This window comes from Dreissena polymorpha, chromosome 1, assembly GCF_020536995.1.
Source record: "Dreissena polymorpha isolate Duluth1 chromosome 1, UMN_Dpol_1.0, whole genome shotgun sequence".
Lineage (NCBI taxonomy): Eukaryota > Metazoa > Mollusca > Bivalvia > Myida > Dreissenidae > Dreissena > Dreissena polymorpha.
The window spans coordinates 172,653,050-172,680,692 of record NC_068355.1 but is presented as its reverse complement, the minus strand read 5'-3'; the positions used below and the strand labels follow the sequence as shown (position 1 = coordinate 172,680,692).

Sequence of the window (27,643 nt, the reverse complement as noted above, 5' to 3'; positions counted from 1 at the left end):
ACATTCCGATGTTCTCGCCATTTTCATTCAAACCGGAAGTGACGTCACTGGCACTCAATAACGACTCAATTACGAGCCGGCATTATAAATGGCTTCGGATGTATTATATCGTGCAACTTTAGTTAAAAAATTGTTGAAAAATGGAAGATGATAGCGATTACGATGAGTTTTCCGTTCAACCGTATATGTATGAGCCAGAATTTAGTGACAGTCAATCAGATTTTTCTGATTCTGACTCGGGCAGCGAGGACAATTTTGCCGATGCCCAAGACGACCATCGTGTTGGGAATACGGATTGGTAAATATATAATTTTGTTACATGCAGGTGTCGGCAAAAAAAATAAATTAATAATTCTTTGTTATTCTACAGTACAAGCTTGTTGAATATGACTAGGTTGTATGGTCTAATTATTATAAATTAGAACGAATACTTGAACCTGTTCTGAATAGGAAGGAATGTTTGTATTGCAATTCGACGTATTTCTTTTATTTTCAGGTGTACATGTTCATGTTGCACACCATATCGTGTGCAGATAGAGTGCAAATGCTGCACAGAATACCCAGAGCTGATGGAAAGGATGGACGAGGCAGGGGTAAAATGCATTACTGAGCACACTGGCTTCAAAGCTAACTGTCTCCATCCAGATGTCATTGAAGTTTCGTTTTATGAGTTCCTTGATGTAAATGGTCCCATCGGTGATGAAGAACCAATACATGAGTAAGTTGTCATTAATTATTAAAAATGTTTATGAAACCAGGACAGATTGTTTGTAAAGAAAATACACTGTAGACATTAAATAACACAATGTTTTGTGTGAACTTGTCATTTGTATTTCATACTGTAAATATGTTTTGATACAAAAAATAAAAATAACATAAAAAGACAACAATTTTAATCAACATTAATATACGCGTGTATACAAGATGACTGGGTTATCTAATTGTAAAATGAAGTATCAATTTGCTACACAATGATTTTTGGTTACTTACAAATGCCAGTTCATTATTATTTTTCAACATTTGAACTAAAAATATAAATACAAGCTGTTTAATTTTTTCAAAAGAACACTACAATAACAACCTGCTACAACATGATGTGAAGTTGCTAAAAAAATCTGATTTCTGACATAATTTCAGTAAAATATATATTATATACCATTATATTCAAGCTGAGTAAGTTTGTTAAACTGTAAACTTAAGTAAGAATCTGCTACAGCATGGCTTGTGTAATTGTCAAGTTGAAAAGTACCTTTGTTTTAATAAACATACTAATATTTATCATAATGGTATCCTTATACATTTATAACTTCAGAGTATACAGATACATTTCATATAGAAGACTGGCTCGTTGGATATGGCACCGTCTGAGCAAGAAGGACCGACGACCTCTTCCGTCATGCGCTGTGGCAGCCATTCGCCAGAGATTTCCGTCCGACTCATACATTGGATTTTGCTTCGCCAGGGATGGAAACTAACGTTTTACAGTTGGTTGCCCACATGGACAACCATCTATGGTTTTTTGGTTTCCCATCGTAAGCCTTAACGCGCCCAGTACTATGTTCATGTAGTGTCATGTGTAACCAATACTTTCTTTAAAAGTAATAGATAACAACAACAAAACGGGCAACCACTAATTTCCATCCCTGTTCGCTAATTAAATCGCGAACGATGGTTCTGCACAGCCTCTGACTTCAGGATTCTGTTTGCAGATGAAGACAGGGGTGGCGGTGAAAACAGAATGTTGCCAGAGGCAGCCCTTGCATTGGCATCGCTCTTGTACTCCTCTTTCATCCTAAGCAGCTCTGCCATTAGTTCATCAACATAGTCTGAAAGTTATATTAAAATAAATTATAATTATTGAAAAATTGTTCCTTCTTATTAGAGAATAATAAACAATGAATGTTTTTTGTATTGTTGCCTTCAACCATGTATTACAGAAATCTATTGCTTTAAGAACCCAAACATTTTGATAAAAGATTGCATGTAAACTCATGTATTTATTTTGATATTTTAGATAATTTCACTATCTGTTCAGAAAAAGAGACTTGTATCAAGATTATTCTAAAAACTCAACGAGTTCAACATGCAAATACATTTAATGTTGTTTTACATTGAGAATAATCACCAGATTTTATAATCATAATTTCTAAATTTTGTTTCAACATATTGGACAAGTTCAGGTGATTTCTGTAAGCGGTGATGTATTTTTTTTTTATGTGCAAAAACAAAATTCTTCAACAAGATAATTCAATATTGCTATCTGTGGTTATTATTTATACAATAAAATTCATAATGAATACATTACCATAAGTGCAATTCTCTTTAACTGCTTTAACCACATGATGTCCAGCCTTGTACTTAGGATAGGAGAGTCTGTACCTTTTTTCCCCCTGTCTGGTCTCAGCCTGCTTGCGGTTTGCATTTGCCACAGAATGCAAAGCAGCAAGATGTAGTCTGCAATATAAAAGTAACATTATTTAAATGAACAAGCAAATTCGTTGAATTGATATCCCCCGCCTATATGCTTCTGGGCACAAGAGTATTATATTTGACACTCAAACACGCATTTTTTTAAGATACAAAGGGCCATAACTCCGTTATTAACAGATGGTGTACAATTCCATTTGGCGTGCATTATCCTCTTATCCATATATATACTCATACGAAGTTTCAATGAAATACGCCAAAGCACTTCCAAGATATGGCTCCGGACACAAAAGTGACAGCCGGACGGACAGCCGGACAACGCCAAAACAATATCCCTCAGCCTCTGGCGCGGGATATATACTCATACCAAGTTTCAATGAAATCCGCCAAAGCACTTCCAAGATATGGCTCCAGACACAAAAGTTCCTATAGTAAAAGCATATTTTCAAAATACAAAGGGCCATAACTCTGTTTTTAACAGATGGTGTACAATGCCATTTGGCGTGCATCATCCTCTTATGCATATATATACTCATACCAAGTTTCAATGAAATCCGCCAAAGCACTTCCAAGATATGGCTCCGGACACAAAAGTGCCTATAGTAAAAAGCATTTTTTCAAGATACAAAGGGCCATAACTCTGTTTTTAACAGATGGTGTACAATGCCATTTGGCATGCATCATCCTCTTATGCATATATATACTCATACCAAGTTTTAATGAAATCCGCCAAAGCACTTCCAAGATATGGCTCCGGACACAAAAGTGCCAGACGGAAGGACGGACGGACGGACAGACAACGCCAAAACAATATCCCTCCGCCTCTGGCGGGGGATAATTACAATATGAACTGAGACACACAACAGAGGTTTGATTGAGTACAGCATCAAGGATTATTGCAATTACTTTGTCAGATATATATCACTAGAATTAAACTATGGTCAATATATATACAATATAAATTTAGAAGTTACAGTTTCCACAAGCCAAGGAGACCCATATTATGTAGGTATGGGACAGGATCAGTGAGTAAAATGTACACTTGTAATGATACAATGAGCTATATACCAGGTATTTGTTGCAATAAAAGCTTACAAAAACCTATAAGTTTATTTTTACATATTGTATCTTATAGATTATAGAGTTTGTAAGAATAGTGACAGAATTTCACCAGACACAGCATGGGGTACTGTGTGGCTTAATGTTACAGAAAGTCGAACTTGAAAAGAAACACAACATTTGACTTTTTCAATGTATGATGAAATGTAATGCACATGTATAACTTCATATCACAAGGACCAATGCCATCAAGTGTCCTTAATTGAAAAAATTAAAAAAATAAATATCGCCCTTTTGACACATTTTTGTTGCCGGATGGACTTATATGGTGATTCCAGTATATTCAATTTGCGGATGTGGAGCCTTCCTACCTTTGTTTCATTGCTGCATAGGAGAAGCTGAGGAACTTTGGGGCAAACTGACACACCACCTTGTGCTGCGCCTCCAAGGCTGATGTCTGCTCAGTGGGTGACAGCATCCGAATATCTGCCACGAAACGCTTTCGTTCCGTTATTAAGAGGAGCTCTTTATGGGCCTTTGAACCTGAAATTAAAAAAATAAATAATTTCTTCTCTGCAATGAAATTCTAACACACCGATTATCACTGTTATTTCAGAAATAATCAAGAAGAGAGGGAAATACACAAGGGGCTTATATAAACAATAAGGCCCTGCTATTTCAGGAACGTGTAACTTTACTAGTTTTGCATGTGTATAGGAAGAAATTGATAAAGTTGCTACTGGTTATTATGTGTTGATCTATTTTGTATTTTACAATGTCTTTAACAAATTTAACTTTGCCGTACCAGCCTTTATCCATTTTTTGCTTCTGTCTATCGGTCCATGAAGACATCTGGGAAACAAGTCACCATGGCCATCATGACGATTCACAACATGGTTCCCAATTGAAAGCCACTTTGCAACAACCAAGTCACCGTTTCCCTCACTACATATAGTACAAGTTGACTAGAATGAGTAGTCTCATTTTTAAAAGACAAACTATACAGCCAAAAAAATAAAATAAAGTATAAGTACCTGTACAAGCTGTACATCCAGGACATGGTTAGTCTCAAGATCCATGAGAGTGTACGAGCCATACTTTGCCGTGTGTCCAGGTGAGCAACACCGAGCGTCCCCTCCCAGCCGTAGCGATTTACCAGTGCGCATCTCAAAAAGGCGTGCTTGAGTCTTTTTCCACACATTGTCAACCGCTGGCAATATGTAAATGGATTGAAGACGCATATACGTCCTGTATGACAGAATGGGAACTTTTATAAAACTTAAACAGTTCACGAATTTCCTCAGGCAGACACCACTAAAAAACATGGCCCCTGCCACTACCAGGTTTATTAGTGGTGTTCCACATATGTTGGGTGAACTGTCCCATGTTCTCCAATGTCCAGTGCCACATATAGTTGTCACTCTTAGCTGGCCTCCTCTGGTCGACTTCTTGGTGATGGTGCATCTGTCGCCACACACAGAGCACATCAACAGTAGTGGCAGCAGACAGCTTTCATACACTAAGTATGGCCTGTCAGTCTGCTCACTGCAGTCTACCCTGAAAAAACATTCTACATTATTAAGGTTAAGACAATGTAAATGTAAGTAATAACTTAGTTTACAGATAATACTTCTTTGAAATACATGTATACACCACATGCAGTATAATATTGTTATTCACTAGTTACTAGGTCCAACTTCATTATTTCTTTTTACACAAGCAGTTGATATTATAATAGGTTGATGTCATTTTGACCAGGAATAACTGATGTCAATGAAATACCAAAGAAATACAAAATATAAAATGTTGATAAAATATAACTGAACTCAATCTGAAAATACTAGACATGAAAATTAAAATACCTTACGATTAGAATTTTTTTTTAAACATTGTACTTCTCCAGAAAAAGAATCCTGGTTCATTTATTCGTGTACTGGGCACGGATGGCGAACATTCCAGTTTTGCAGGACTCCATTCATATATGACCTTTGACCTCTAAGTGTGAACAAAACCTTGCCTTAAGTTATGATATTTAGCGTTTGTACCATGTTTGTTCAAAATCAGTCAACACATTGCAACCTGATGACTGAGGCATGAAGTTTCACGCAAACAGATAGACAAACATATTGACTGTGTCATATCTTCTTAGGAATATAAAAATAAAAGTATCGTATTGAAAATATTCATCGTTAAATAAGAATAACAACTTAATAATCATTATATGGATACATATATATTAAACATAAGTTTTCACTCTACTTATGGCAGTTTTTAAAATACTTACCAAACGTTTTCTTCATCGCCTGATTCATATTCCTCATCGGAATCGTCTTCTGGCTCCCAGTCAGGATCATCATCAGCGTCATCAGCAACATATGCATCATTCATCTCATCATCTTCAGCATCTGATGACTCCGACTCAAAACAGGTAGGGTCTGTCCCCACATCTGACATCACTGGCATGGCCCCAACACTTTTGTCCTTTCCCTGTGGTTTGACAGTGAATCCCTTATGTTCTGTTGGCCGAAATACAACCGTCTGAAATGATGAACATTTTGCATTTTTCAGAAATACACAATGCCCCCTGCTGCGCCACTTTACAGCATATATTTGACATTTGACCTTGAAGGATAGCCTCGACCTTTCACCACTCAAAATGTGCAGCTCCGTAAGATGCACATGCATGCCAATTATCAAGTTGCTATCTTCAATATTGCTAAAGTTATGACCAATTTTAAAGTTTTCGGACGGACTAACAGACTGACAGACGGACGAACTGATGGACAGTTCAAAAACTATATGCAACCCTTTGGGAGCATAAAAAAATAGAAAGTTTCCCCATGTATAGAAACAGAAAATAAAGAATAAAAACTATATCACAAGAATTGAGGATTTTTTTCAAGCCAATGTAAATATGTAACTCCTATCACATAAAAAAAGGCTGTTTGGAAATAATTAAACACACTTATTAATAATTGACATTGTTTGGAGATTGTTAATCAAACTAATTATTAATTGACATTATTACGAACCTCAGATGTCTGTGATGACTGCGAATACACATTATCAAAATGTGATTCAGGATCACTGATCCGAACAGGCGACTGTTCACAAGACATTTCTTCACAGACATCTGGCTCTTCGACACATGATGAATATGGGTCCTACAAATAATTGTCATGTTACTTTTTATAAATTCACACAGAATAATGACAGAATGACACAAATGTTTATATCACTTAATATAAGCCAAACTATGCTATTGAACTTTGAAATAATATGTGTCGCCAGTGCTCCAGCTAGGATTTGAAAAGAGCAGGGGGCTTTTTTGTCAAAAGGGCACTTTCGAAGCGCAGTATTTTGTCAAAAGGGCACTTTCGACGCGCAGAATTTTGTGAAAAGGGCACATTCGAGCGCGCGGGTGTTTCTGGAATGCTTCCTATTGCATGTTAATTTATATTTTATAAATAATTGTATTATTCCCATTATTATTAAACCATTCAAATATAATGTCTACAACTAGGATTAAACTAATAACAATGTAATAAGAGATTTATGAATTATCATATGTAAAAAAAAAAAAAAAAAAAAAAAAAAATTTTTGAGGGGGGGGGGGGCCAGGGCGGAGGTTGGGGGGGCAGGGCGGAGGTTCGGGAGGGCAGGGCGCGGCGCCCTTCTATTTAGGCCTAGCTGGAGCACTGGTCGCACTCTGAGAAACTGGGCATAATGCAGGTGCATAAAGTGTTGTCCCAGATTAGCCTGTGCAGTCCGCACAGACTAATCAGGGACGACACTTTCCGCTGGAATGGTATTTTTTGTTTAAAGGAAGTCCCTTCTTACTGAAAATCTTGTTAAGACGGAAAGTGTTGTCCCAAATTAGCCTGTGCGGACTGCACAGGCTAATATGGGACGACACTTTACACACAGGCATTATGCCTAGTTTTCTCAGAACGCGACAGATATATTGCAATCATTAGCCTTTTAGTGGTAGTGGGGATAGTCTGATCAGTTTCCTTTTCGGATTTTGAAATTGAAGGGTGCTAATTCTTAAAAGAGCTCTTCAGTGCACAAAGCCATATTATCTCATTTGCATAATTTTAATATAAAAGCATGTGTTTCATTTTAATTACTAAGTAAATATTTCTAATAACATGATTGTTTATTGAAAACACAATTTCTATTATAAATAAAACTAGTTTCAGTTTGAACATTTATATTAAGTTATTGATAATTCTAACACGGCACGTGACTTCTTTTCTATAGACAAAGAAGGAAATCAAGCGTGGGTTATTCTGCAATAACTTATGGGCGGAGCTTATACACTGAAAGCACGCGCTGTAGCTAAATAAAACATGCCGATACATTTTCCTCCAGCGTAATAATCTGGTATTATATGAATGAAAGTCACGTGACAAAATACTACGCTATGAACAGAAATGCGTAAAATTGACCCAATTTCCCACGGTGTTCGTCTGCTGCTTCGATACTAAAATGGCTGAAGTTCGAATCGGAGTTCTTTTCTTGTAGATTTAACACTCTTGCGTTAATAAAAAGTGTTCAGTGAAAACATGTTAGTTTACGCAAGTTGTTGTTGTTCTTAGTTAACCAAACGTGAGAAATAAAATGTTGTTTTTTTTCATCCAGTTTGGCTGTTATTGAGGGCGGAGATCTGATCGACAGAACAGCCGAAAGCTATTTTTTTATGGGCGGAGCTTCACATAAAATAGTATGCAAGAAAAATAAGATACATTCTATAAATCTTTAGTAAAAATCGTGTTAGAATCGAAATAATTCGTGTTCGTTATAGTTTTTTGTCGAATAACCCACGGCCGGAAGTTTAGATGCGTGGTTTCAAATCACTCGTGCTTCGCACTCGTGATTTAATCCCTACGCATCTAAACTTCCGGCCGTGGGTTATTCGACAACAAACTATAACGTACACGAATTATTTCTTAATTCTAACACGGCACGTTACTTGTTTTCTATAGACAAAGAAGGAAATCAAGCGTGGGTTATTCTGCAATAACTTATGGGCGGAGCTTATACACTGAAAGCACGCGCTGTAGCTAAACAAAACATGCCGATACATTTTCCACCAGCGTAATAATCCGGTATTTTATGAATGAAAGTCACGTGACAAAATACTACGCTATGAACAGAAATGCGTAAACTTGACCCAATATCCCACGGTGTTCGTCTGCTGCTTCGATACTGAAATGGCTGAAGTTCGAATCGGAGTTGTTGTCTTGTAGATTCAACACTCTTGCGTTAATTTAAAGAGTACAATGAAAACATGTTAGTTTACGCAAGTTGTTGTTCTTAGTTAACCAAACGTGAGAAATGAAATGGGTTTTTTCCATCCAGTTTGGCTGTTATTGAGGGCGGATATCTGATCGACAGAACAGCCGAAAGCTATTTTTATGGGCGGAGCTTCACATAAAATAGTATGCAAGAAAAATAAGATACATTCTATAAATCTTTAGTAAAAATCGTGTTAGAATCGAAATAATTCGTGTACGTTATAGTTTGTGGTCGAATAACCCACGGCCGGAAGTTTAGATGCGTGGTTTCAAATCACTCGTGCTTCGCACTCGTGATTTAATCCCTACGCATCTAAACTTCCGGCCGTGGGTTATTCGACAACAAACTATAACGTACACGAATTATTTCTTAAATACAACTTCCTTTATAATCATATGATAAAATCTACACAAGAGCATTGTGTAGGGCATAGTGAAACCTTGGGTGGGACTTGGAACTGCACCCCTTGGTTAGCTAAGCTAGGGCACTGGTCTGATAGTAATACATTTTATGATTGTTTGTTGATTTAAATGGGCTAGGAATAATCTTTTATCTTGAAGCCATACTGTGTTCTACCATAATCTTGTGATATATCCAAAGATAAGGCGCTATTCAACAACCAAATAGCCATAAACTCCATGACACTGATGGCAGTTCTGTATGGATTAATACACAACACTGGTAACTGGTGTCAATTTGACTGGTAACCATGGACATTATTGAAACTTAAGAAACTAAGAAAGCAATCATGTGCTTTGTTATATTTAATTGAATCTAGAGAATTTTATTTTAGAGAAATGCCAAGCTGTTCATTATTTAAGAAATAATAAATTGTACAAATAATTACAGTACATGCACAAAACCCTTCTCAATTTACATTTTTATCTGAATAATTCAATACAGCATGCTGAATGGTGTTAGTAAATACTATTAATATTTTTATTAATACTATTCTAATTTACTTTTACAATGTCTATTTATCTTCGGTGTAATAGACAGTACTTTTTTTATTTTGTTCAATATATCAGTATCAGAAAGTTTACATAATTATTGTTTTACCAGCACTTTGATTCTCTCATACTTTCTTATCTTATGGAAATGTAATTGAAATAAGCCCAATATTATTTTTATACTTTGAATATTTTTGGTGAGTTAGCTAGTCTTATTTATTTATCAAATGGAATGTTTTTGTCATTTTTAAAGCTGTTCCACTGATTTACCTATTTTTCCGTATTAATAAGAGAAGTGTTTTAATTAATTGTTTGTCACTAAGCCATTAATTCATACCTGCATACAAAATATAAAAAAAAAATGAAAAATATATATTAAAAGGTAAAAATTATTAGGCATATCCATACTGGGCATAAGGCTGTACATGATCGAACCCATGTGTGCCCCAGCATTCCTTATAAACTGACTAGACTTTTAAAGTGTGGATGAAATTGGAATTATCATATAAGCAGCATTTTCCAGCTACTTGGTACAGAAAGATTTCCTTTTTTTGCGGATGTGTTCTGAGTGGAAGGCTCACTATCCAGAAAAACCTAATCCATCCTGTATGTTGACCATCAACAGCTCTGACATTAATCAACAATATACAGGAAATGGCCTTGAGCTCAGGTCACCTAGCTGAGGACACATATCAACCACTGCGCTTATAAGACCACCTTTATGTTATTGATAAAATATAATTTATTTAAATATAATGCATGGTTAATACTGTGTAGAAATACTTATAAGTTGTTTGCGGATTCAAATGTTTGACAAAACAATGTGTGAGAATACTATAGTCTATAGGTCAAACAATATTTCTACAGTACAGTACAGCTTCCTCTCCTTTGTATTAGCCTGACCAGTATTTGAAATAAACTTGCATCGGAGACTATTGTGCATTATTTTCTAACCAGATCTCAACGCATTTTTTAATACAAATGTCTTGAAATCATTTGTAATAATATGCTGACTAATCAGACTAAATTTATTTAGCACTGTGAATATCAAAATAAACAATTATAGATTAGTCATTAGAAACATAATTACCGGTTTCTGGTTCCTTTTAGAATAGGCGCCATACTTCGCTCGGTTGTGCTTCCCTGGTCCAAGGTCGTTGGGATTTAGTGGAGCTTTCTTTGAAGCTTTGTATGCCTCTGTTTCCGGAAATATCGTTGGAATTGCACCAGCTTTGAGCTTGAGCTTTAACTCCATTCCAACACTAGCCATAACACTTGGAGGATGAAAAAAACAACTGTCGTCAAAATGTTTCAAGCACAATCTAGCTGCATTACTCGGTTTGAAATCAACCAGTCTCCCATCGATTACTCTCCTGGAATTGACTGCCTTCATCCATTTCTTACATCATCCTTCGGAAAACGGAAAAAACCCTTCTTTCCCTTTTCCTCGCGTTCTTTGCACCCGAAAGCAACACACTGAACCATATCCAAAGACCTATCAATATACAATATTGATAGGTCTTTGCCATATCGAATAACGATTGTCATGCAAAAAACCCAGAAAAAGCACACGATTTCAATAAAACTTGTGTAAAAGAATTGTATTGTGCTAACGTGATAGATCTATTGAGTGTCAAATTTGACATTAAGCGCGAAGTGTTCACGCTTCGATTCGTAATAACAATGGACGAATTTCCGAGTAATGCGCGTTGAGTGCCAGTGACGTCACAACCGAAATAGGTGGCGGAAATACCCGGGCGGTTTACGCAAAACAAAAACATCGTTTTTTAGTATCGTAATATTTTTTGCCATAGCTCTTGATGATACCACTCGTTTTAGAATATACATATTTATAAAAATGCATTTTTCGTTATAAAATCGACAGTTCACCTTTAAGGATACATTCATTCTAAATATTTATAAAAAATAATGCAAGCATTTAATTTCACATGATTAAATCATTAAATTAACAGCCAAATGCCTTAATTTTATAATATGAAATAACTGGAAATGAAATCAAAATCTTAAAGCAAACAGACGAATAAGGCATTTGCTAAATAGATCAACTCTATCTTTTGGGCACAAAATCTTTGATCTCGAAGGAGTGCTGTATCTGAAGAAAATCTCTCTTAAATAACTTGGTCAGTGGACATTGAAAATAAACAACACAACACTGAACTATGACCAATCACAACATTTCCCACACAGCATTCTAAAGAAAATATTTAAACTAGAAACAGGTCAAAACGGTATAATTTATTAATCGAAAAATCAAGAAATGTGCACTTAACTGATAAAAAATTGCTGTAAAAACAAATGTTTCCAGAAACTGATAGGTAAGTGTGTCAGTGGCAAAAGAATATCAACCAATTTATAAACCAAACAAACATTGATACTGATTATGAATCAATGAAGAACTTAACATCAACGGAATAAATGTTGGGTATCAATTGAATAATGCAACAGAAAAAGTTTTATAAGCAGAGAGCTATTATCAGAGTTTAAAAACTTTCATTGATGAAAAGTTAAGAGTCGCGAAATGTCGACAAACGAGAATTATAACTATATCATTCAATGAATATATAAGTGTATACGTAAATTTGAATTAAAATGAAGAGTAAATATTACGATTTCAGCGATCTGAGGTGCAAAACGTGTTTTCGTTTTGTTTGTTTACCTGTTTACCCGATAGTGCGATACCGCCCGAACGAACAACAACTCCTGTTTGCTCTTAATTACGAAAAGCCCCAATACATGCAGAGTGAACTATTAATTTTAAAACGCTGACTTAACCGATTTTGTACCTACTGTGGCATAAAGGGGACATAGGAAATATTTTATTTAACGGTCTCCTTGACGTTCGCAACGTTTAAAATGTTTAATGATCTACTGTAAAATGTATTTACATGATCAAGAATGCTGGACAGTAACTTAAATAAAATTGTACAGGTCCTTACAATATTGCCTTTATAACTTTTAAGTGAGTACAGCAAAAAAAATGCGATCTGTCAATGTGTGGTCTAGCTCTTTACCAACTGGGCAAGCAGGCCAAACTACAATTGTGATAAAAAGAGGATAGAATGATTTTGAGCAGGTCATGTTATATTTAATACCGAACAAACAATTGAACAGATCCACAACATGTACAAACTTTATTCTATTATATTTGTAAATGAATCTATGCCGGGCCGGTATCTTTCATGGAAAGCAATGCTTTCGCTTTAAAATATTTTCGTAAAATAGTATTTACTATATTTGACCGGCATAAGTAAAAAGAATTACAATGTATGATTATATTTGTTTGTAACAAGCCTTTTCTTCGAAAGGCATTCAATGAAAAATATATACTAGTAATAACATGTAATTTGCATTACAAGAAAACTTTAAAGGACCGTTAGAGCTATTTCAAAATTTTTTGACCGCGGCAAAGTAGAATGTATTTACCTAAGTAATGAAATTACAGCAATAAATGAAATTCTGGACGCATTAATACAGACTCATGATTTTCACAGCCAAATCAAAATCAAGCCGCAAAATAAACATGTGCGCAGGTGCTCCCTATAAATCCGCTTCCAAATATCCGACATAAGTGTGCAATCTATAAAGGCTAACCAGAGACGACACTTTCCGCATTGATGGCATTGTTCTTTTAAAGGAAGTCTCTTCCAAACGAAAAATCCAGTGCAGTTTGGTGGACAGTATTGGGTGGACAATATTGGGTGGACAGTATTGGGTGGACAGTATTGGTAGGACATTATTGGGTGGACAGTATTGTCCTTGATTAGCCTCTGCCCACTGAACATGATAATCTTGGGACTATACTTTATGAGCATGCATTAAGTCCGGTTTCCCAGCGCGCGGCTCCACAGCAGATTTGTACGCATAGCGCTGTGTGGTGTTGTTTGGCACATGTCGTTTCACTAAACAAAGTACAATAAAAACCTAAAAAATAGTAATATTGGAGCGGAAAAAAACATGAGATATATTCATTTCCATCTGATATGGATTCTGCATTTTATACATTTAGTGTGCGGAAAGCACTGGCTAATGTAGAATGATGCTTTGCCCGCATGCATAAAGACTCATAATGTGTTATGTCGTTAAGTATTGGAAGTAATCACGAGTGTTGGATGCAGGTTCAGAAATAGAAAAACTTATGTAATCAATATGCAACCAATGCAGACCATCGCGCTTTTACCTTCTGAATAGAAAACAGTTTCAACTCGAGTAATTAATAATGCACGTTCACACTAATCAATCTACAGCGGCAAATCATGATGTCTTTAGTCGATATATTAGCTTCAACATAGCAGTTGTCGACATCAGTTTATCAATTCAGTTCAACTTGGGTGTGTGCAAACTTTGGTTAAATTTTAGAATACCAATGCATTAAGTTTCTCGTCCAAAACAAGGACATTTCACTTAAAGGGATCTTATCACGCTTTGGTAAATTGACAAAATTGAAAAAAGTTGTTTCAGATTCGCAAATTTTCGTTTTGGTTATGATATTTGTGAGGAAACAGTAATACTGAACATTTACCATGCTCTAATATAGCCATTATATGCAACTTTTGACGATTTTAAAACCTAAAAATTATAAAGCGTTGCAACGCGAAACGATTGAATAATTTGGAGAGTTCTGTTTTTGTCGTTAAATTTTGTGAAACTACGAAGATTGCTTTTATAAGGTATAAAATACGATAAGTATGTGTATTCGGCGGAATAGCTCAGTAAGCTGGAGCGTTTTTACTTCAGGACTCCAGGGGTCACTGGTTCGAACCCTGCTCCGGGCAATGTTCTTTTCCTTTTTTAAATTTTATTCTTGATTTTTTACTGGAGCTTTTACGATCCAATGTTTACATTTATCAATATAAAGCATTTAATGAATAAGTTAAAAAAATGCCCAAATCTGTGAAAAGGCCCCTTTAAATAAAAAACAAACATCACTCCAATATGAAACAACCTGTATAAGTGTATATAAATTCTACTATGTAAATAAAGGCACGAATCGTCATTTTCCCCCATGACCTGTATTAAACATCGTCACAACAATGATGTATGTTCATTAAATATTATCGTAATTCATTGTTTTAGTTTTCCAGACACAAGTGTGTCAATATTGTCAATGTGCGTAGTCTTTGTATAGAAACCTTTAATCGACTATGCGTAAAACATAATCTACCGTATCGTTACACCATCGACAAGCCTCAGGTGTCATACGTGTAGATAGCTAAACATTGCACTGTTAACGTTTTGACATACAGGTTTATCCAAGGTTTTAGATTTGAAGTGGAAAATAAATTCGCACTATGTACAAAGTGTGCAGTTTGCATTATGATCAGTACTTCATGCGTTTTAAGTGTTAAGTATATATTCTTAAAATGCAAACACTCATACGTTTAACAATGTCTGTGTTGTTCAAACAGTGCTGTAAACAACGGAAGGTATACATACTCGTTGTTATTATTGTTGCAGTGTTGCTAGTGGGATATTCCCTTAGGAATTCAATGTCATCTGAGAGTTTTACTGAAAACAAAGGTGTAGACGTTGTGAATAATATGGAACAGGAAGTTATTGAATACATTGCGAAGTATGTACAAATATCAATTCGTGTAACGGGCTATGAGTCAATAGCTATACATTTTATAAATACGGGAAAGACAGATGTAAACTATGGAAAATGGCGAATTTATTTCTATGCTGTTCGACAGCTGTCAGCGATTAGGGGTAATGGACTAGCACTCAAACATGAAAATGGCGGTCTGTATTTCTTCGAACCTGTTGAAAGAGAATTTAAATATTTAAAGTCAGGTTTTAATGTAACATTCGACATTGAACATTATCAAGTTGCATCTAAGTCCGATTTCTTTCCAAACTGGTACGTTGCGTCGACAGCTGAACAAACGCGTCCGCGGGTTCTAAAATACACTGAAGGAGATAAGTCATTTGTGAAGGATTTCACGCGGCCAGACCACTGGAAGCAAGGTCCGCATGACAACAACAACCCCTTGACAAACCTTGAGCGGTACCAGTACTACCGTTACCTTAACAATCATTCTATAAGTGACGTCCAATATCACGTGATTCCAACACCAAAAGTCATGACCATCCGTTCAAGAGAAAACGTCGAAATTGACCGGAAGTGGACATTATGTCTGAATAAACATTTTCTTTCAGCTGGAAAATATTTAGCAGAGGCGCTAAATTTAAAAATCCGCGATAGTTCTGGAGGGAAAATGTGCATATCTATGATCAAAGCTGCTGAGTATGGAAGCGAAGAATACAGTCTTGAAGTACAGGTAGCCGGTAAGGCTGTAGAGATTAAAGCTAGCACAGAAGCCGGGGCATTTTATGGTGTCCAAACATTACTATCTGTTATGTCGAAAACCAAGATAATCACTGATATATTTATAAAAGATCAGCCACGGTTTCAACATCGCGGTTTAATGATAGACGTTGCAAGAAACTTTGTGAAAAAGGCAACTATTCTTAAGGTGTTGGACGTAATGTCGATGTATAAACTCAACGTTCTACACTTACATCTCTCCGACGACGAGGGATGGCGCCTTGAGCTGCCGTCCATACCGGAACTGACGCTCGTCGGCGCTCATCGCTGCCACAATGCTGGGGGAAGCAAATGTTTAAACTCGAGTCTGGGTTCTGGTCCGTACCCGGACACTTCCGGTTCCGGGTTCTATTCTGTCAACGATTTCAAGGAAATATTAAGGTACGCAGCCTCAAGACACGTAAAGGTCGTTCCGGAAATAGACGTTCCGGGTCATTCACTAGCCGCAGTCGCCTCAATGAACTACAGACAGAATGTCATTTTAGCGAGCTCTGAAAATGGCGGTAACTCGGAGCCATCATACCTGCTTATGGAGCCTGAACGAAGCGTATTGGGGTTTAATAACTGGCTTGACAGCGCTATAAATCCGTGCCTCAATACAACTTACCATTTCATACGGGCTGTTTTCAATGACCTTGTTGATATGTACGACGGGATACAGACGTTTGATTTGATACACGTGGGTGCGGACGAGGTGTATCACGACACGTGGGCCGGATCCCCAGCCTGCGACAGGAGGTTCGGGGCCGGCAAGTACACGCATGACTTTCTCAAAGATTTTTTTCTCAAGCAAGTCTCTGCAATTGCCGCGGACCACAACGCGAGAATCGTAGCGTGGGAGGACGGTTTGTACAATTTCCACACAGGGCCATACGACCGAGCCGGCTTCAAGAATAAAGAGGTCTGCGTGCAGGCCTGGAATAACATTTGGGAAATGAACAGAGGTGGGCGCAGCATCGAGTTTGCGAATGCCGGATATCCGGTGATCTTGTCTATGGCGACGCATCTCTACTTCGACCACCCATACGAACCTGATCCGGAAGAGCGGGGATTCTACTGGGCCACCCGCTACACGGACACATTCAAGGTGTTCGGCTTCATGCCGGGGGATCTTTTCGCGAACGCCAATTTCGACCGGTTGGGGAATCGCCTCAGCAAAGAGGGTGTGTGTAGAGATCCCAAAAACTGCCCGGAGCTACGCAATCCGGCTAACATAAAGGGCATGGAAGCCTGTCTGTGGACCGAGACAATACGTAGCGAGCATGACGTGTTCTACATGCTGTTCCCTAGGGTTATAGCGTTGGCGGAGAGGGCGTGGCATGAGGCCTCATGGGAGACGAACGAGCAACTGTTACACAGGGAATTAGAGCGGTCCAAGGACTGGGGCCGTTTCCTCAGTGCTCTCAGTTTGAATGAGCTACCCAGGCTGGCCGCGAAAGGCGTGACGTACCGCGTGCCGCCCCCAGGCGTTAACGTCAACGTCGAGGAAAACGTCTTCCGAGTTACAACTTTATACGCGAACCATTTGGTTGAAGCCAGCGTTGATGACGGATTGACGTGGAGTGTGATTGAGGACACGTTTCCTATCACTAAGTCTCTAAACATCTCAATCAGATCGCGATCTCCGTATACTAACATAGTGAGTCGAACATTACGTGAAAGTATATACAGGACTAACGATGCAGAAGATCGAATCTCATTTTTAAGTCATATTTTGTTAAATGTGTACATATGCCGTTTATTTTATTTGTCTCTTATATAATTATTTCAATACATTTTAAATAGCTTGACTCATTAACATTAATGAATTATACTGATTGATGCAAACGTTAACAATATTAGTAGATAAAATAATTATTAAAATAGAAATGTATTTTAACAGAATCGTAGCTTTACATCGCTAGACTTTCGTTACCATGCATCACGTTTTTCATCGTTGTCACTGTGCTTTCATTAATAGAATACGCGTTTTCAACACGACGCATCAACGTTATTAGCGTATCTTTAAAGTATAACGCATTCCTGGGAAAATGAACCTGGACACAATGGTTCACTTATCACAACGTTTGACACTGAAATAATTGTGCAATGATGATTTCTTAACAGGCAGCTTGTCATAATCAGTAATGTGGTTTCACTGTTTAATATTGTGTCATTTCATTCATCTGATGTTTTTGCTATTTATTTGACAAGTATTCCACTTCATAAATGTTCTACACAAAATTTGTCGTGTCGTGTTGTTTTTTTGATTTTGTTATATCAGACAAATGTGTTAAAACATATATTAAATGGATAAGTGATTTTATTTTTGTTTGATCACCCAATACACAGTGAGGAAAAACTGTCTATCTGAAGTTCAATACGAGTTCATGACCAACATATTTTTTAAATGGCAATATGTGTTTTACGGCCATGTTCAACTAAACTTTTCGTTAACTCAAGAAATAGTAAACAAGCTTTGAGTATAATACTAGTGTTTCATACAGTCGATGTTTTAAATGTTGCAAATACTTATTTAACCAGCCTTAAATAACGTATTTGTGTATGTACAAAAACTGCCATACTCAGTCTAATGTTCGTAAATTGCGTACAATTAAACCATTTATGCCTAGCGTCTTGAAAAAAGGCCATGCCAAACAGCGTAGACCCAGTTGAGACGCCGCATCATGCGGCGTCTCGTCAGGGTGTACGCTGTTTGCTTAAAGGAATTTCTCTAAGAAATATGCTAAATATAGAAATAAATATACTAGAAATCCCTTTCTTTTTTTTAATAAATTGCTCCGAAATAGAAGGATGGGAGAGTCCACTAGGCATAAATGGGTTAAGGCAATATCGGACATCACGTAATGCACAAAGTTGATGACATTCCTAATGAAGAATGTTACTGGCAATGCTTTATAGTTATGGCAATAAATAAAATTAATTTTCTATTTACCGGGTAATATTCACAACGACATTGAATGCGTGCTAACCATATGAAAAGTTGTTTCCGCTAATTTCATATTGAATGATCATTTATATATGATACACATTTATTTGTACACGAATTATATGCGAAATTCATCATTTATTGAAATTCAATTAATATAAGGGGTTTTTTTCTCCATAAATCAGTAAAAAATCACTGATACAAACGTCATTGGGCGTAAAATAAGAAGTTGCTTGTTTTCATTAACCAGATAAAAGTAAACGCAAAAAATTCGGCCGACGAACCTCATATATTTGATTTAGAGATGTTTGTGGAAACTCTTAAAAACCCATGACACTTAAAATCAACGAATAGTTCGTAATATATTTCGAAAAATAAAGCTAACACATAAAAAAATCAGTGTTCCTTATTGCAATAGCCAAAATTTCAACGCTACATGTGGTCTGGTAACATAGATATAACGCGATACAAAATGCTTGTTTTTATTTCTTTATTTTTACGTGTCAATACAATCCATTTGAATTTCCCGCCACGATATCCGCACATTAACGAGCGAACTCGAGATTGGCTTCGGGCAGCGTCGGAAGCACGATGTAGTCCTCATGAATGCGTCGTGCTTCCGACGCTGCCCGACGCATATAAGTAATTTAATCTCAATGATATCTCATATTTGAATGTATAAAGTAACACATATATGAAATTGGGTATCTTACGCGATATATATAAAAGGAATGAGTCGATCCTTTTGTGGCAGAGTAACGATAGGTAAAATCCAGCTGCTGATCAAGAGCGTAAAGAAAACAAAATACATATTTACACTTGAGTACTATGTAGCAGTAACAAAAAATAGCTGTAAACGCTTTTGCAGCGAGTTATTCATCCGAATACTGAATTGAGGAAAAGTGTATTGATTTTAAGCGTGAATCAAGTTAAATGAGAATTTAAACTTTTGACTGACATAAGCAGAGTTAGTGAAGGGGGGAAATCGATGTTAACTTATCCAAAAGCTATGCACTAAATTGGCTCCCCTGTCCCAAACATTTTATATAATGGTCTTCCATGTTTATCTGACGATCATTATATGCGTTATGATTGATAATATAAAGTGACATGCAATGTTTAGCGGACAGAAGACATAAACGAATCTGGAGACATCATTAAGAGGTTTCGTGGTACAATTAGCTGAACAAGTACCTCATGACCACACTGCGAATGCATGGCTGGTCTTTCGATTAAATGGCCATATCTGGCATAAGCAAGTTTCTCATGACGCGGGTCATTATGATAATCTTCCTATTTAACTTCTGATTCAAATGATAAATAGAATTATCAAAACGTATATACAAATATTCTTATTAAACTGAGAAAAAAGCGGCTATTATAGTTTATCTACCATAAACGTATCACGTAAATTACAGTGGGTACATTCAAATTCTACAAATTATGACGGTATTGAATTTATTTCGAGTCATCCCATTATACACAAACATCGTGACGTGACGGTTACAATTTTCGTGACGTCATTCATACGTGTAATCCTTCCGATTAAGCAATTCAAACTAACAATTTAAATGATCTGATAAACAAAAGTAAACTGAATAGATATATAAAAGTAACCACATTCACTAATTTAAAAAGAGGGCCATGAGACCTTCGGCGTTCACCTGAGTCCCAAAGGAACAAGACTATTCTGAAAAATTGCGAGCTAATTCATGAAGATTCCAACTCTACCGGGAAGTCATTAGAACAATGTTCTTACTAATTTTCTTTAAAACTGCACTAAAATTTGACTTCTAGAGTGTTAATATGGTTTAACTTTAGCCATTTTAGGACCAATGTCCCGTGGGGCCATGTTTTTCAATGAACCATAACCATTTTCAAACTAAGCGGAGCTATCATATAACAAAATTTAATGTTCTTATCAAGTTTCATAACTGGACCATAAATGTGACTTCTTGAGTATTAACAAAGTTTACATGTAACAATAGCCATATCAGGACAAACGTCCCGCCCCGTTGGCGGCCATGTTTTTCAACCAACCGAAACCATTTTCGAACACGTCCAAGAAATCTTCGGGACACATCTTCTGACCAAGTTTCATGAAGATTAGACGATAAAGGTGGCCTCTAGCGTGTTAACAAGCTAGAATATTACGAGTAACGACGCATGACAATCACAAAAGCTTACCATGAGCATGTTGTGCTCAGGTTATCTAACATATTAACATACATAACACAGATCTACTAAGCTTCGGAAACTGTCCTTTCCCTCTGCGCTTCGGTATAGAAAAAAAAATTATGAAAGGGGTATTAAATAAAAAAAGGTAAAACTTATGTGAATTGATGTCATACTGTTTGAATACCCAGACACGTATTACTCCCTTTTTCTTCCATCGCCCGCTTCCTGTGACTCCAGCAGCCACTTGAGGAAATCTTTAGGGTCATACGCGTACGGCCCCAGTCCCTGATATACCACGCGGCCATCCTTAACGGCGTACAAGGATTCCGGAAACGCCGCGAATTCTCTGGCGACCACATTCTCCATCCCGTCAACGAACAGCGGGCATTTTAGGCCAGCCTCCAGAAGATTACGAGAAGCGGCGATACGCTGGTCTATAGTCTCGGGCTGCGATATTTCGTAAGCATTTCCGGTTAGTTTCCAGCCGTCGATGGGATGAGCCTCGCTAAGGTAGACAGAAACAAAGTCAATAGAGTCGGCGAAATTGTCTACAAGTTGATTAAACTGAGCCAGCTTCGCCATGAACGGGGGTCAGGTGCAGCTGCCGAAGTTCACCACCAACAAGCGGCCAGCTTTCGCAACGTCCAGCAACTTAACTGTCCTTTTGTCCAATGTCAGTAGCTCCGGATTTGGACAGTCCATCCCCACCTTCAGTTTACATTTTTGCTTCGCATGCAACATCTTGAACATTACCACGTACGATTTCCAGTTCACGTTTAACGACGCCGTCTTCTGCAGTCTGTGTATTTGAATTCGCTTCGGAATCCAAGATGGCGGCAGTGGCCTGAGGACGAGCAGAAGAACCTTGGATGCCACCGTTATAAAGAAGAACATGACATTGGTCCTGCAGAACACGACCAGGCACACATAGGCCTGGAACAGGAGGTCTAACATCTCTCAAAGGTCTGAAAATACAAATTGAGTTTACCATGCATTCTCTTTAAGAGTACCTAAATTTTATCACACGCTATGATTTATAGTATTATTATTAACGTTAGTATTATTATTGTTTTGTAATACATTTATAATATAATTTCAAAATGCCAAAGAGGTAACATATAAAGTTATACTTAAGACATTTATCCCTTATTCTCATAGTATCGACTCTCCTAATTGTATCGTGCATTTGACGAAAACCCCTCAAAAAGTGCTGAACACTTAATGTTTTTCTATTTTTAGAAGTTTTAATTTATTTGCTGTTTATTAATGACTATTGTGACGATCTTTCTCATGATTTCCTGTATTCGTTTAATTCATGTTTATTGCAGGCCGATATAATGATTACACATAATTGTGTTAGCTTGTTGTTTTATTAGTAGGTTTATCAAATGTTGTATTCGCCGCTTGTTTGTGAAAAAAAATATTCAAGAGAAACGTGAACAAGAGTTTCGTTTTTTCCATTAAAAACTTTTTAAAGATTAAGAGCACGCGCATAGTAACAAACCTTAGAAACCAATCACAAGGGCCGATATAATGAGAAACGCTGTACATGATACTGATTACAATATGGGGACTAGTATCGCCAGTATTTTGGCAAAACATTACAGAGTGTGCTGCAGTTTTTTTGTTATGTCCGAGAATACACATTAAACTATAGATTATCGTATTAAACATGTATGTTTTTTCAATCTGTTCGCTTAAAATATTTAGATATTTTTATTAAGAGGGCTGATAATACGGATACACATGCTAAAGCACACGAAAAAAAAACTTAGAGGGTATTGCAATAACTAATGCTAGATTTACTGTACAAATAGTATTCAGAATTTATTATACTTCACTTTTATTCACAATGCTAAACTCCCATAGGCCATCGTGACATAGAAATACTGTCAGACCGAGCGGGAAAAAATTTACTGTCCAATAAGTACTGTCGCCCGCCTCCTTGGCAATCACGTGCCACCAGCGCGAAAAAAATTACTCTACAAAAAATACTGTATCCCGCTGCCTAAGCAAGCACGTGCGGAATGTTCGAAAATTATATGTCCCATTCGCGCATGCGCAGTACGCAGTTTTGCCTTTCCGCTGTAAACAGACGACAAAATGGCAAGTAAACGTTTATCAACGATAAGCGAGGAGGATTTGAAGGCATTGGATCGTGACAAGGACTCTAAAAACACTAAACGTGTAGTTAAACATGGTATGAACTTGTACAACGAATGTCTTCGTTCCAATTACATGTAGCTTGGTGATCTCGTGGAAAATCCAGCTGAAATTAACAACCAGTTATTGAGTTACGCTTTTTCTATGCATCTGTACGTCAGAAAAACGGCGAGGAACTAGACAAGTAATATTTTTTTATAAAGATATACGGCGTTGATTGTGGTTGTGGTTGGTGAAAGATAAAGAGTTATATCAATGAGACAGCAAATTCCTTTTTCTACGCAGTTCTTAGCAGCATCACATGCAAATCAATAACCTTGCGCCAGATTTCGTGGCTTACTTCGCATTATTAGGTATTGTTGATCATATATCTATAGATATAGAACAAAAAAAGAGTTTTGTTCGTCAGAAACACAATGCCCCCTACTGTGTCGCTTTGAAACAAAAAAAATTACCTTTGACCTTGAAAAATGACCTTGACCTTAAACTTCCACCACTCAAAAACTTCCACCACTCAAAATGTGCAGCTTCATGAGATACACATGCATGCCAAATCTCAAGTTGCTATCTTCATTATTGCAAAAGTTATGGCCAACGTTACAGTTTTTTTAGGACGGACAGACAGACTGACATACTGACTGACGGAAAGTTCAACTGCTAAATGCCACCCTACCGGGGGCATAAATATACAAGAAGAATAGAAATTAAATGAAGATATACAAGTATATGGCCAAACACAAATCAACCGTACGTATTTGAAATATTAATATGCTCGTTCTTCGAACAGACATGTATTGTTGTAGTGGTTTTTCGGACATAGTTATTTGATTTGATTGTTAATAGTATGATAAGTATTGTGAATCATCGCGCTCATCTTAGTAAATTGGTTGCTATGGTGGAATAATTCTTATGAAATTTATCAAAACTAGTACCTTTCATGGAATGATTGACAAAATCCTTTATTGACATACCATAATTATATCGCCGAATATCTGCAATGAAGATATTCCCAGTCATGTTCACCGGGTTAACGCGATAGAGTTTATATGATGAGTCTTGTACTGACCGCGAACTGAACTTTATACCTTGCGAGATGGAATTCAATGTGTTAAAGTGAGGTCATGATTTCACTGCTGGAACGACGGTTTGTTTAAAGCTTTATACTTTTACATATAATTTTTGCTTTTTCAAAAACAATTTAACATATTTTGGTCAAAACAAATACATGTATCAGGATATGGAACAACAATATATGTTGTGTTCTAAAATATACGTGATCACAGAATGCAATACGGTAGTTATAACTTAATATGAGAACGCAGCCTTTAAAAACAAACGCTATTACGCTGACAATCCTCTGAAAATATAAGGTGCACGCACAAACCGTATTGATGTCAAGAGTTAATTGTAAAACTGTTCTATCAAGCCTTTTCATTAGAGATAAAATTGTTTCATGCTGAACACGCAGTGTAACAGTGTTACAAAGACGCGGACATGTTTCCAATGTTTTGGTTGTATGCTGAAATCAGCCAATGGAATAAATGAAGTGTATTCATTTGTGTCTAGCCGCGGTCAGGTCAAGTAAGGTCAAAAGTGACGTTAAACAGCTATGCCGAAAAAAATCTTTGGACAGTCTGAAGTATGGAATTTCCAAGCATCTCTTAAGCACGTATAACATTAATTTGAAAGACCAGCAATTTTCATCAAGTAATGAAACCTACAAGTCAAAAGTTAAGCAGCTTAAGCGAAGTGGACATGGAAGTGTCGACCACAAACCTGTAAATATCCGACAGCGATCTGGAAAAATTAAGTGGCAACAGTGTACCGTTTAATATTAACATTTTAACACTCCATGTGGTTTTCGAAACAGGGTGTGGTTAATTTAATGTACTACCTTCTGAGGAGAGGTCAAGAGAATTTAGGGTCAATGACGAAGTGACAAGTCAACATTACTATAGCAACTGATTCAACCGGGAGAAAGTTCATACACCAGGTCATCGCAGAATCAACAAAAAATCACAGGTAGGTTCAATTAAAAAAATATATATACATGTCAACATTTCAACTAAAAGCTGGCAGTTGCTGCAAAGAATTTAACAATAAAAGGTGCCTGTTAATTTGTTTGACAGAGGGAAAAAAACATAAATTACATGGAATTTTAGTGGTAAATACTCTTTTAGCAACAATATCTATTTTCGGTTTCAGGCAATTAAAAATGTCAGACCAGTGTCTAATTTAATGAATTCATCTTTTTAGGATTGACAATACGCCTGACAAGGCTGATGATACCACAGGAGACGGAAAGATCTACGAGCAGCCTGGCAGTACGTTTTGCCCAGTCCAATGCTTTGAGAAGTACCTATCTAAACTGAACCCTAAACTCGAAGCATTATAGCAAAGACCTTTAGAAACATTTCAAGAGACCAGTGACATTTGGTATTGTGCTGCAACATTAGGAAAGAATACTTTGACTGTGTTAACCAGTGTACTTTTATTTTTGTTATCAAAATGTAAATGGTTTTCCATTGCTGAATTTAACTACAATTATTGAATCTTAAAATTGTTTATGGTTTTTATAAATTGTTCATGTTTGAAAAGTTTGTTCGGTATAATAAAATAAATATTACATGTCTTGCAGGGTTACCCCTGTCAGACATGTAATATTAATTATTTTATTATACCGAACAAGTGATAAGAAATTTACTGTGTTAACCTTCAAATCCTCCTTGCTTATAGTTGAAAAACGTTTGCTGGCAATATTGCTTGCCATTTTGTGGTCTGTTTACAACGTCATAAATTGCGTAATCAAGTGATAAGAAATTGACTGTGTTAACCAGTGTACTTTTGCCTTGGTTGACAGTAATTCCTCAAGTTGACAAATTTACTGTCACCCTGTCAGCCATTTAATATTTATGTAATGCATTTATTGTATGCTTAAAGCTAAAACGACGACTATTGCTATTCAAATACGAAATAAACTACTTGTTTTAAGAAGAAAGTATTACCTGTATTTGCTTCAATATATCGTTTTCCCTTTCTGCACATACTATCAGAAACGTTGCTTGAAAACCCGCCTTAAAGTCTTGGTTTAAGATTAAAACAATGTGTACGTTTATCAGTTTTCAACGCGTTCCATAAAATGAACCAATTTTGGAAAGCGTTCCATAAAATAACCCTTTTTATCAGTTTTCAACGCGTTCCATAAAATGAACCAATTTTGGAAAGCGTTCCATAAAATAACCCTTTATTACGGAATCCGGATAGTGCCATCTTTAATCTCGCATTTCTTTCATCAAGGGCGACACAAGACACACGAAGCGATACACATATTTTTCGCAACAGTCGCGGCGACGCACGATAGTTCGCTACAGTCGCGGCGACGCACGATATTTTTCGCGACACTCGCGGCGACGCTCGATATTTTTCGCGACAGTCGCGGCGACGCACGATATCGCCCTTGTGTAGGTAGCCCAAAAGGTGATATATCGTGTTAAATATATCGTGCGTCGCCTCGACTGTCGTGCAAACTATCGTGCGTCGCCGCGACTATCGCGAAAATATTGTGCGTCGCCGCGACTGACGCGAAAAATATCGTTATCGCTTCGTGTGTTCAAAGGGCGACACCAGACACACGAAGCGACGCACGATATTTTGCGCGATAATCGCGGCGACGAACGATATTTTATTATTCAAATATCGCCCATATTATCCGAATCTCGTGTATCGCGGTCTTATTTCAGACCTCGACACTAGACACACGAAGCGATACTCGATATTTTGCGCGACAGTCGCGGCGACGCACGATATTTGTACTGTTCAATAATAATATCGCCTGTCGACTGTCAAGTTTTTAAACGGTGTTACAGTTATTTTTAACCAGATATTATCAATATTGCTGCCCTCGACACACTTATAAAAGATTATTCTAGCATTAGTAAACCGAGTACAAATTTATTTATGTTCATAATAATTTATATATATATATATTGACAAGGATACATGCATATGTTTAAAACTATTCAGAAATTTGAACAACGGAGTAAACTGTCTACCAATTTTAAGATAATATATCATTATATTCTGTATCACTTCCAATAGGATTGCTGATTTGTAGATAACGTTTAACTTCAGGTAAGACATCAATATGAAACCAGAAGATTTCTTTTCAGTACATGTGTAGTCATCATTTATAGATTATCCAGATTATTGACGTGCAACATTAATGTCCAGTCTATGGATACATTAGTTAGATGGAATTTTTGTTGCTGGTATTGTTTTACCTTTTAAATA

The 27,643-nt window shown here is 36.8% G+C and overlaps 2 protein-coding genes and 1 pseudogene across 2 annotated transcripts; 1 reads left to right on the top strand and 2 right to left on the bottom strand.

Annotated features, from left to right (window-relative positions):
- Positions 1-916: 916 nt before the first annotated feature.
- Positions 917-11,070, bottom strand: LOC127864520 (uncharacterized). Its single transcript, XM_052404180.1, has 8 exons — positions 10,828-11,070; positions 6,519-6,650; positions 5,771-6,024; positions 4,521-5,043; positions 4,292-4,451; positions 3,858-4,029; positions 2,306-2,454; positions 917-1,826 (listed from the first exon to the last, which is right to left on the bottom strand). Exons 1-8 carry the CDS (start codon positions 11,005-11,007, stop codon positions 1,651-1,653), a joined length of 1,746 nt encoding a protein of 581 aa, XP_052260140.1. The 5' UTR covers positions 11,008-11,070; the 3' UTR covers positions 917-1,650.
- Positions 11,071-14,959: 3,889 nt separating this feature from the next.
- Positions 14,960-18,596, top strand: LOC127861331 (beta-hexosaminidase-like). The gene has a single exon (XM_052399754.1). The coding sequence runs from the start codon at positions 15,119-15,121 to the stop codon at positions 17,843-17,845; it is 2,727 nt and encodes a 908-aa protein (XP_052255714.1). The 5' UTR covers positions 14,960-15,118; the 3' UTR covers positions 17,846-18,596.
- A 1,789-nt stretch (positions 18,597-20,385) lies between these two features.
- On the bottom strand, positions 20,386-26,524 carry LOC127861315 (type I iodothyronine deiodinase-like; annotated as a pseudogene).
- Between the last annotated feature and the right edge of the window lie 1,119 nt (positions 26,525-27,643).

What these genes read in the sequence shown, in the direction of transcription:
- LOC127864520 (XM_052404180.1), bottom strand. Translation starts at nt 11,007, where the DNA reads ATGGCTAGTGTTGGAATGGAGTTAAAGCTCAAGCTCAAAGCTGGTGCA. An exon ending in AGTCATCACAGACATCTGAG is followed by an intron (nt 6,025 to 6,518) that starts GTTCGTAATAAT and finishes TCATCATTTCAG; the next exon opens with ACGGTTGTATTTCGGCCAAC. An exon ending in TATGCAGCAATGAAACAAAG is followed by an intron (nt 2,455 to 3,857) that starts GTAGGAAGGCTC and finishes TTTATATTGCAG; the next exon opens with ACTACATCTTGCTGCTTTGC.
- LOC127861331 (XM_052399754.1), top strand. Translation starts at nt 15,119, where the DNA reads ATGCAAACACTCATACGTTTAACAATGTCTGTGTTGTTCAAACAGTGC.